We start from the raw sequence: 12,028 nt of genomic DNA on the forward strand, positions 1-12,028 counted from the left end.
GGGAGAAAGTATTTTGTTCCAAAGGTGAATTTCTGTTGCTTTGGTGTTTATCAAATATTAAATGTTGATAGCACTGATGGTGTGACATTAGACTAAAATGTTTTTGATTTACTCGAACAATCAATGTGACTAGCATCTTGGATTGCATATAAACAAGAATGAGAACTTAATATTTACTTTTTCCATTTCTGAAATGCAGTTAAGATTAAATAGGACAGAGAAATGTGATAAGTGATTTTACATAGGTATAGAACGCCAACCTGGAGAAACAAACTAACCTGAGGACAGAAAACATTATCACCCTGGTAGCACATTTAAAACGTAACAATTTCATATGAACCTATACTTTGGTTTTAGCGTAACTACCATTATACTTCTTAATTTTTTTCTCTTATGCCCTTACAGGGGTGAAATTTAGGAAGTGAATCTCTTCATTTGTCAGTACTTTATTTCTCAGTAGTTATTCAAAGTTTTCCCATTTTTTATTTGCCTAAACCAGAGATGGGCAAACTATTCCCCATAGGCCAAATCTAGGCTATAGTTTTCCCATCACTGCCTTAAGCAGTTCCCTAATCACTAGGCCCCCACATCCAGATGTAGTGATTAGGGAATTGCTTAAGGCAGTGATGGGAAAACTACGGCCTGGATCTGGCCCGTGGGGAATAGTTTGCCTATCACTGGCCTAAACTGACCAGTTGGGTAGCACCAGACCTTCTTTTTTGGTCAGTTGAAAGAAGAAGCTGACCTTTATGGGCATAAGTTTACTTCAGTATTTTAAAAAATAAATTATTTCATCAGTATGGGCATTTGTACCACGGAGGTAGATTGCATCCCTCTCCATAACTTCATGAGTTACTGCAAAAAAATTCCTTTTTTTGTGACCAACCTCCAAATGGTGAACTTTCCTCAACTTATTAGCTAGATTTTCCTTCAGATGATAAGCACATGTAGACCTTTGCTAAACTTGCAAATAATAGCTAGCATTTCCATAATACTTTAAGGTTTGCAAAGTACTTTAAAAATATCTCGATTTATAATCACTTTTGGAAGTAAGATAATTATTCTGATTTTACAGATGAAACTGAGGCAGAGTCCATGGTAACACAGTTAATACATGTCTAAGAACAGTTTTGAACTTTTTGATTCCTGGACTATAACTCCTTCATGCCACTTCATTCCACTTCAAAGCCTTGAAGCTTTTCCAACCTTGTAGGGCCCAACAGAGCTGGCTTGGCTTTTGAGAGTCCACTTCTGTCATTGCCATGATGAGGCATTGTTGAAGTGCTTTAGTATAGGATAAACCCACTGACCTTTCCAAAAGGTGGGCTTCACACTATCTGAATGAATGTGTTCATTATACCCTTCAAAATCACTAGGGGAATTGAACATTTTTGTTATTTTAGAACAAAATATAGATGCAGGTGGGAGTAGAGGTAGATATGGGGAAGCTATTCTGTTCTGTGCACTAATAAAGTATCATCATTTATTATCATTATTTCTTCTTTTTGTCTTTCTGGACATTTGCAATCCCATTCTAGACTATTTGCTTTCTTAAGAAATCTCGAATTAGGGATGTTCTTTTTTGCCCTTTTAACTGAAAGAGTTTAGATACTATAGGGTAATAGAACTTGAGGAAAGTTTGAGAGCTCTAAGGACATTAAAAAAATGGAAGAACTAAGTACTTGATTTAAGAAGCCCTGATATATAGAGTAGGAAAAAAGTAGTGTTTACAATGTTTGTTAAAGTCAGTATTTCTTTAGAGGGATGGTTAGAATGCTAATACTTTAGCCTACTAGAATCTTGGACAACATTTCACACCTTTGAGTGGCAGTGGTCAATGGTGATTAGATTCTGCACTGTTTTTGTCAGCACACACCAGAAACTGATGATCACCTCCATTTTATATAGGATAAAACTGAAATTCACAAAAGTTATAATGGCTTATTCAAGGTCATGTATTAATCAATAAGCATTTACTTGGTGCCTTCTAAGTGTCAGGGTTTATATTAGGCAACAGGAATGCTAAGAAAAACAAGTAATAAACCCTCACACAAGGAATTTATTTTCTTTTGAGGGAGAAAATGGATACATTCATATAGACAAAAGATACAAAGTTAATTCAAGGTAATTTGAAGGAGCAAGTGGGAAGCTACTAGCTGGTGTAGAGGGGTAGGGTTACATAGAAAGTGGCATTTACATACCTAGTAAGTGTCAGAGTGAGATTCAAAATCAAGCTTAGCATTCTGTTGACTTTCTGATTAGAGACAGCATGGCGGAGCAAGGCTAGAGTCAGGAAGAGTAAATATTCAAATCTAGTTTGAGCTGTGTGATCTTGGTCAAGTCACTTAACCTCCATTTTCCTCAGTTTCCTCAAATATAAAACTGGAATAAATAATAGCACCTACCTCCGAGGATTGTTATGAGCATCAAACAAAATAATAATTGTAAAATGCTTGAGGCAATGCCTAGCACATGGTAAGCATTATGTAAATGTTAGCTGCTTTTAGTATTATTATTAATATTGTTTTATCAAGCTAGTTCTGACAATGATTCTGACATCTTTAGGAAAACAAACTATTTCTGAGGAAGTGGCTTTAGCTTAACTCTACAGATCATCTTCTTATAGGACTTTCTCACTATCAAGAGGAGGGTTGCTAGGTTGCAAAGATTCTTAGAGCTTTACTTTCCCCAGGGATATTTCTGCACTGGGGTTATTATAGGTTGAAATTTGTCTATTATTGGTTAGTTATTAACTCATACCCATAATTCCCTTAAATTTGGAACATCTAGCCAAAGGGTGAAACATACTTTCCAACTTCTGCACCCTTGACACTTGTAGTCCTAATAACATGTGAAATCTGTAGTAGCCTGATCCCCATGACCTTTAATGATTGCTTATAACTCACAGCCTATGTTTTCTTTTTTCCTTTTCTCCTTTCTGGGCTTCTTTGTTTTCACAACCTCATGTATTTGTGGTGTTTGATTTGGGGAGGGAGGTATCCCCAAAAAGGATAATGTAAGATTGTAGGGTATAAAGAAATACATGTCTTCTGTACAAAAATGCTTATGCCTGAGATGAAAGGCGGCTTGTCTAAGATCCATTAAAAATGCAGTTTCTGTAAAATTCTCCTTCATTTGGTCCTCAGCTGATATGTATAGATTTTTTTTTTTACCCTTGTACTTTGGTGTATTGTCTCATAGGTGGAAGACTGGTAAGGGTGGGCAATGGGGGTCAAGTGACTTGCCCAGGGTCACACAGCTGGGAAGTGGCTGAGGCCAGGTTTGAACCTAGGACCTCCTGTCTCTAGGCCTGACTCTCACTCCACTGAGCTACCCAACTGCCCCTGTATAGATTTTTTAAAGAACCAGTGTTGAGTATCTTAACTCTTAAAATATTTTTGCTCACTACCATCACCTCCACTATCACCACCCCCCTTCTGATCCTCATCTATTCCAATTCAAACATTGTTTTACTTACAACACTCCTTCAAAATTAGTAGCAAAGATTTATTATTTCTATTTTACAAAAGAGGAAATTGTGGCAAAGAGAGATTAGAGTGATCTGCTCCAAGTCTATACAAATGTCACAGTCTAAAATCCGAACCCTTGACTTCTGGCTCTAAGGGCATCCAGGTGATTCAATGGATAGAGTGCCATGCCTGGAGTCAGGAGGACTCATCTTCCTAAGTTCAAATCTGGTCTCAGACACTTACCAGCTCCATGACCATGGACAAGTCACTTAACTCTCTTTACCTCAATTTCCTCATCTGTAAAATCAGCTGGAGAAGAAAATAACAAACTACTCCAATATCTTTGCCAAGAAATCCCCAAAAGGATGTTACGAAGAGTCAGATATGACTGAAATAACAGAATACCAATTTCTGGCTAAATCCAGCACTTTTACCACTTCACCAACCTAATAAACACTTTGCTATTTCACAGATCTGTGATTTGTTTGTTGTTTGACTGCTTCCAGGGACTTCCATCTCTTCCTTAGTAGAAGGTAGAAGTAGAAAAAGCTGATCTGGACTAAAGTGTTAATATTTTAATTTTTATTCTCTTTCTATATCTTGTGAAATGATGTAGCCAAAAATTCATCATTCTGGAGCCAGCGTCTCCTCCAACCCAGGATGAAATATTGAAAAGAAGTCTTTAGTGCAGAGAGATTCATGTTGTTGCTGATAGCCTACCTTCTTCTAGATGTTTCCATTCTTTTAAACCTTTACTTTCTGTCATAGTAACAACTTAAAACAGAAGGGCAAGGACTAGGCAAATGGAGTTAAGTGACTGAGGCCAGATTTGATCTCAAGTCTTCCCAACTCCAGATCTGGCTCTGTATTCACTGTACCACCTACCTCCTCCTCCATCTGTCTTTCATGAGCTATTCATTATAAGTACTGCATCTGTGAGCTTTCTTTCTTTCTTTCTTTCTTTCTTTCTTTCTTTCTTTCTTTCTTTCTTTCTTTCTTTCTTTCTTTCTTTCTTTCTTTCTTTCTATTTACATACTTGGACATTTGACTGTCTGTGAACCCAAGTTTCCTATTTCCTTTGGCTCAGCTTATAATTCTTTGGGCGGTATTTCTCTGTTCTTCCCAGTTTTCAGTTTCTTACTCATTTCCTCCCCCTTCCTACTTATCAATATAGTCCACTCCTCTAATGAAAACCTCTAGTTTCTATTCTCCCTTTTTTTCCCCTCTGCCTGCCCCTACCCCCATTTCCTAGCTCTTCTCTTTCTCTCTCTAGTCATACTTTTTGGGCTTAGGTTCTTTTACATCAGAAGATCAATCAGAAAGCTTTGGTTAGTGATTCTTCATAACCCCTTTCTCTGTAGAGTCATTTTTCACATTGCATGTTGCAGGCAAAAAAGACATTTTAGGTGGCATGAGAAATAATAAAATACATAGACTATTTTCTCTTCAAGTTTAACATAGCTCCTCAGAATCAGGAAAAGAGATTTTATTTACCTAACCTAACTTTGCAAGTGCCATTTAATTGTTACTTGCTCAAAATTTTGAGGTGCTTTTCCACCTTTCTCTTGTAGTTATATGACCCCTTAGTCCTTTCTCTGTTAAAGTAGTCTTTTACCTCTTTCGTTTCTCCCTTTAGTAATAGCCCTGAAAATCCAGCTAAATTGTGTTTTCTCTCATGGCTCAGTCCCATTTTTGTTTTTTAGTTTCTTCCAGGATGGACTGAAAGCTGTTGAAACCCTCAAACCCTCCATTGAAACACTTTCAACAGACCTTCATATAGTAAGATGTGACTTCCTACATTTGTGTTAAAACAGTTTTTATTATTAAAGACATATTTTTATTTCAAATACTGTCACTGTGTGTTCTTGAATTTCTATACTATTCTGTCTGGAAATACCTTTTTAAAATATTCTGGATTGAACAAAAGCAAAACCTGATCATTTCTATGTACAATGTAGAATATAAAAAAATAATAAACAAAATTGCAAATTTCTATTCCATACAGCTTGGTTTTTCTCTTCTTAGAATGTGTCATAATTCAATACTTTTTTTTTTCCAAAACTATGCTATTTGTGTTGAGTAATTTTCTTCTAACACCACTTAATATTGTTGCCAATTTCTTCATATTCCTACTTATTGTTTCTCCTTGATTTGGCTTTTGGAATATCTTAATTAAGGGATATATTTTTTCCACTTTTTTTTTCATAAAAATTTTTTACATGTAATTTTATGTAACAATTACATGTAATAACAAATGTACACTAAGTTTTCCAAAGTTATATGATCCTAATTGTCTCCCCTCCCTTCTTCCCGCCTTCCTCCCAGAGCTGGCAAGCAGTTCAATCTGGGTTATACATATATTATCACACAAAATATATTTCTATATTGTTCATTTTTGTAAATGAATAATCTTGTAAAACCAAAACTCCCAAACATATGCCCAGATAAACAGGTGAAAAATCATGTTTTCATCTGCAAAGAATACATTTTCTTGTGAACAGTAGTCTTCTGGCTTTCTTAATTTTTAACCCAAATTTTGCCTTTTCTATCTAATTTAGATCAAACAGGCCCAAGATGAAGAAAGGAAGCAGTTAATACAGCTACGAGATATTTTAAAATCTGCACTTCAGGTTGAACAAAAAGAGGTGAGGAGATTTAATTGTGTAGGATCTCTGCTTCTCTTGGTTTGTTTCTAAGTAGTTTTGAAAGACTGGTTTTGATGGAAAAGATCACTGGATTTGGAGTCACTGACCTGGCTTCACATCCTAATTCTGTTATTTATTTCTGACATGTTCTTGGGCTCTTTACCCACTTGTTACTTCAGTTTCCTTATCTGTAAATGGAGAAGGTTGGAATAAGGAAGCTTGATGCTGCCTTTTAGTTCCATAAGCCTCTGATGCTTAAAACAGGATTATAAAATAGGTCTCATGTTGGTCCTTAAGAACCAAGCCTGTGGCTACACAATACCAAAATGACTGGTTTAGTCTTTCAATTTAATCCAAGCCTTAGTCCAATGTGAAAAAAGTCAGCAAGATTTTTCTGTTTCTCATCTTGTGGATGTGGCTTCATGCTACCTTGTACAGTCACTTCTGTGTATCACCTGCATGGCCAATGGGCCCCAGAATTGTTCTTGGTGGCTCCTTCTTTCTATGCCTTTATGCTATGTTACACAGGAAAAGATTTTGTTTATGCTGATCTGGGCTAAAATGTTAATATTTTAATTTTTATTCTCTTTATATACCTAGGAAATATAAGGTCATAATGTAAACAGGGTTTTAAAAAAAGACTTGAGGGGCAGCTAGGCAGCTCAATGGGTAGATGCCAGGTCTAGAGACAGGAGATCCTGAGTTCCAATGTGGCCTAAGACACTTCCTAGCTCTGTGACCCTGGTCAAGTTGCTTAACCCCAGTTGTCTCACCTTTATCACTTTTATGCCTTGGAACCTATTCCTAGTATTGATTCTAAGACAGAAAGCAAGGGTTTGTTTACTTATTTTATTACAATCTGTTTTCCAAGGCAGAAATTAGATTGACTGAAAACCAAAATAATGCATTAAAGGGGAGGGATCATAGTATGGTAGAAAGAATATTAAGGTTAGAGTTGGGTATCTTAGTCCAGTCCTTAATTTTGCTGAGCTTATTTTCCTTACCTGTAATGTTGTTACTTAGGAATTAATTAGTTGAACTCAATATTTAAAAGTAGATTCTGTAATAAAGTCTGTAATAAAGCTCAAAATGGCATCATTAAGCTATTGTCTTTGTAAGCATATGCTTTCTTTAAGTTTATATGTCTATTTGCTTTAAATATAGATATGTGTTTGTGCTTTACAAAATAGGAAAATATGTTTTAAGATGTGCTTAATAGATGTTAGGAAACAGGTTCATATTAACATGCTAGTAATTAATTTAATAGTAACATAAAGCTCAGCATTAAGAGTTTGTCTTTTATATTCTTGTGCTATAACTGAATATTGTTATTTTTTCTCCTGGAAATGCATTTGCCTTTTGTGACCGAAGTCTAGGAGAGTAAGTAGTTTAGTATTCTATAAATTGAAGTACTTTACATGTTCCTTTCTTTAACATCAAGAAACTGGATTTTTCTCCACTTGCTATTGGATTGGCCAGAAATAGCTTAAATTTGTAAACCTTTATTTCCTTTTCTATCTACAAAATCTTCAAGAATAGGAGATAGAGACTCTTAGTTCTCCCACTTCACCATAAACAGTGAAATTGATGTCCCTTTTGCCACCAGGAACTTCTAGAGTTCATAATTTGTCATTTTGAGTTGCCTACTCAAAATGAAGCCTGGAACACTGCCATTTTCCTTCTGGTGTTGAAAATAAATTAAATCCAGTTCCTTGGTTTAGCTACTTAGTGAAGTTTCCTGGATTTTTTTGTCCATTGTATGTGGAAATGTGTATTTTCCTGGTTTCAGTGCACTGAGGAGCTGTCGTCGTAAACATTCACAGGAAGAACTGTATTTTTGTGAATGAGTTAATGTGTATTTTTGTCCTGGTGATCAGTCTTTCTACAGTGCAAATTCCTCTGTGAATTGTTTTCAGTGACTATTTAAAAGAGAGGCTGGATTGTGCTTATTAGCCTTGTTTGGTTCAGTGTGTTAGTACTTTGGGGCCCTGTGTGGAGCATCATTCAAGGAGATTAGGCTGCAGGGACACAACTCTTATGGCTTTGCCTTCTAGTTCTCATGCCCCACATTCTGATACCTCATGAATGTTTTTAGTGATGACTTCACATTCTATTCCTATTTATTTGTATTTGCACTGTCTCCCTCCTCACTTTGTTCATGTGTGTGGGGGCGGGGGAGGGAGTTGTCTGTCTGTTTATTTAAGACCATATATCTGTCCTGAATTATTTCCTTTCCACTTCTCCTGCTACCACCCTGATCAGGTTCTTACCTCCTTATGCCTAGATTATTAGCAGTCTCCTAAATGTTATTACCATATCTCTCTCTCTCTCTCTCTCTCTCTCTCTCTCTCTCTCACACACACACACACACACACACACACACACACACACCTTCTTTAATACTCCATGATTAACTTCTTTGCTCAAAAAGTTATCATTAGTTCTTCACTGCCTACCAAATAAAGTCCAAATTCATCAGCTTGGCATTCAAAACTCTTACCAACCTCACCCCAAACTTTCCTTTGAGGCATCACCTCACACTATATGCCCTGGCTCCAGGCTTGGGAGGATGGGGATGGAGGCTGAACCAAATTGAAAAATACTTGGGAAATATTTAACAAAATCATTAAAAATACATAAGTAACAGTGCATTTGAAAACTGTCAATAGGATGTCCGCAGGGATCTTTAGGCATGATTTAGTGGCTTTTATAAGCAGACTGGACAAACTAAACACATTTCAACCTTAACTTCCTTTGCATTTTTGCTTATTACATTCCATATTGCCTATATGTTCTGCCTCTGTCAAAGCCTGCTGAATTGTTCACCTTTCAAGACCTAGCTCCAATCTCAACCTTCTCAAATCAAATGAGATAACACATGTAAAGCACTTTTCATAATTTCAAGGTTTTTTTATAAATGCTAGCTGTCATTCTCCATGAAGCCTTTCTTTAACCACTTGGAAGAGATTGATCTCTCTTCTCATTAACATATTTTAATTTTCATTTTACTTGTCTCTGACCATGTCTCACAACTCCCCCTGGATTTACATCTCCCCCAGGGCATAGTACAGTGCAGTGCATATAGTAGGTGCTTAATAAATGGTTGTAGAAAGTTTGTTTTGTTTTGTATTTTTACCACAGTGGTTTTCATCACAACCTAGAAGATAGTTTATTGTGCTGGGACGATTCCAAACATAATCAGAAAGCATAAAAATGGCAAAAGAATTTGAATGTGGAGATAGCTTGGTGACACAGTGGATGGAGAATCAGATGTGGAGACAGGGTTCTGGGTTCAAATTTGACCTCAGACAGAGCCTAGCTATGTAACCCTATGCAAGTCATTTAACCCCACTTGCCTGGCCTTTACTGTTCTTCTACCTTGGAGTAATTATTGATTCTAAGACAGAAGATAAGGATTTTAAAAGAAAAAAAAAGAATTTGAATGTGGAGAAAATGAGGACAAAAAGATGTACATTGAAAATGGAAGTGTGGAAGCCACGGAAGAAGCCTCTAGTATCCCAGAGTGGCTGTTCAGTGAGTTATTAGGAATGGGTGAGAGAAGCTTTTGTTTTGGGGTAGAAGACTGAGCACAGCTAAGAAAAGCACCAAATTAAAAAAAAAAATTCAAGGCAGAGCCAACTCAAGGTTTATCAGCCCTCTGGGCATAGTGCAAGGTCTGTGTTTGCTTTGCTTGAGTACTGTTAGGAGATTTGGGAGCATGGGACTGTTTTTACATTGCTTGCTATTTCCAGCTTTGCAGAGAAGCATAAAAAATTTACCAGCACACTCACCCTATCTTCATGTTTAAAGTTTTTTTTTCCCTTGTCCGTCTACCCCAGTGAGCACATAGGTAATCAAATAAATATTTCTTACTACAGCTGTCTGCGTTCTTTTCCAACTGGCTAAATGCCAAGATTGAACCTTTTAGTCCCACTGTTGTTAGGGTTGGTGGTTTTATAAATTGTACCTTTAGGTGCTTCTTGATGCTCTAACAATTGAAAATAGTTGATAATCCAAGCTATGGTTGATATTCAATTGTTTGGAAAACAAATGTTGTTGTTCAGTCATTTTCAGACATACCCATCTCTTTGTGACACCATTAGGGGGTTTCTTGGCAAAGATACTAGAGTAGTTTGCCATTCCTGCTCCAGCTCATTTTTCAGATAAGGTCCGAGGCAAACAGAGTGAAGTGACTTGCCCAGGGTCATACAACTTGTTAAGTGTCTGAGGCCATATTTGAATTCAGATCTTCTTGACTCCAGGCCTGGTGCCCTATCAATTATGACAGCTAGATGCCCAGAGATAAATGTTATAACTTTTAAAATGAGCTTTCTGATTAGCAAATTGAGTTTTCCCATCTTTCTACCTCTAATTATAAAATAAGCTTAGCTCATTATTGTTACTTTGATATTTTAAATTATTTGATTTCTTTTGCTTTTTCATATCTTACCCCTCATTTAAGGACTATGTAAAGCAGATCGAACAAGAATATATCTGATATGCAGCCATGATAGATGGCTTTGTCCTAGGTGGTATAGAGTGGAGATGCGTGTAGTGGTACTATAAAAGTAGGATGATGCTAAATCACAAAGACCTTTAAATGCCCCAAACAGAGGACTTTCTTTTTTACATTAGAGTTCATAGGAAACCAATGAAGTTTATTAGGAAAATCTCAGAGGGAGATGGGTCACAATGGCGAGAGACTCAAGTAAGGGAACCATTTAGGAAACTTCTGGTCCAGGTAAAAACTCATGCAGGCCTAAGTGGTCATAATGAATAGACAAGAATCCAGTTTTGAACATGGTGAATTTGAGATAACCTACAAGACAACAAGATTGCCATGTCCTCCTGATAACTAGAGATGTGGGACTGGAGTGTAGGAAGGAAACTTGGCCTAGATAGTCTAAGGGCCATCGGCATAAATATAATAATTAAATCTATGAGGGCTGATTGATTGCCAGCCTTTTAAGATACTAAGTGGTCTATAATTATTGGTTTCACTCCCTTATTCATTCTTCAACCCTTTGAAGTATGATTTCTGTGCCTAATACCCACAAAAATCCATGGAGTTTATGAAATTACTTTTAAAAATATATCTCAAGAATTTCTTTTAATCCTTACCTTCTGTCTTGGAATCAGTACTATGTATTGGTTCCAAAGTAGAAGAGTGGTAAGGGCTAGGCAATTGACTTGTCCAGGATCACACAGCTAAGCAATGTCTGAGAGCAGATTTGAACCCTGAACCTTCTTTCTCTGTGCCTAGCTTTCAATTCACTGAACCATCTAGCTGCCTCTGATAACAGTATTTCAATATAATTGTTTTCCTTTGTAGTTCAGTGCATTTCCTTTCATGCATTTAAAAACATCATTTAGAGAAGGGATCTATAGGCACCACCAATGGCCAAAGGGGTATGGACCCACACCAAAAAGTTTGAGCCCTTGGGCTAGATAAATAAAAAGTCCTAAACAGGATAAAAACATTTATCTCTAATTTCATCTTATTTGATTTTCCCTAATAGTCTAACCTCTGTAGATATTTTTAAATTCTGTCATCTATTGTATTTGTTCTCCTTCCCACTGTTATGTCATCTGCAAGTTGGATAAGCAAGGCAACCTTTGGAAAAATGATGGGATTGGACTATATGATTCACAAGGTACTTTTCAATTTCAAGACCTATGATCCTAAAGTGTCATGCCTATGAGATTCTTATAGAATATTATCAGATCCTTCTGAGGTGCCACAAAAAACCCAAACATTATTAGACAATAAGATGCCCTCTTACGCTAAACCCTGTAAAAATCAGGAGTTCTTAACCTTGGATTAATGACCTTATTTTTAATAGTTATTTTATTTCAATATAATTTATAATCCTTTGTATTTCATTTTATACATCACTAGACTATTATGGGGAT

The 12,028-nt window shown here is 36.5% G+C and overlaps 1 protein-coding gene across 2 annotated transcripts in view; it reads left to right on the forward strand.

Moving 5' to 3' along the window:
* The window catches only part of ASAP2 (ArfGAP with SH3 domain, ankyrin repeat and PH domain 2), a 269,945-nt gene that overhangs the window by 159,907 nt on the left and 98,010 nt on the right, over nt 1-12,028 (forward strand). For both annotated transcript variants that reach the window (XM_044663620.1, XM_044663622.1), the window contains exons 8-9: nt 5,174-5,249; nt 6,029-6,115. In XM_044663620.1, coding sequence (XP_044519555.1) covers nt 5,174-5,249; nt 6,029-6,115 — 163 coding nt within the window. The remainder of the gene's footprint in view (nt 1-5,173; nt 5,250-6,028; nt 6,116-12,028) is intronic.

This window comes from Gracilinanus agilis, chromosome 2 (genome assembly GCF_016433145.1).
Source record: "Gracilinanus agilis isolate LMUSP501 chromosome 2, AgileGrace, whole genome shotgun sequence".
Taxonomy (NCBI): domain Eukaryota; kingdom Metazoa; phylum Chordata; class Mammalia; order Didelphimorphia; family Didelphidae; genus Gracilinanus; species Gracilinanus agilis.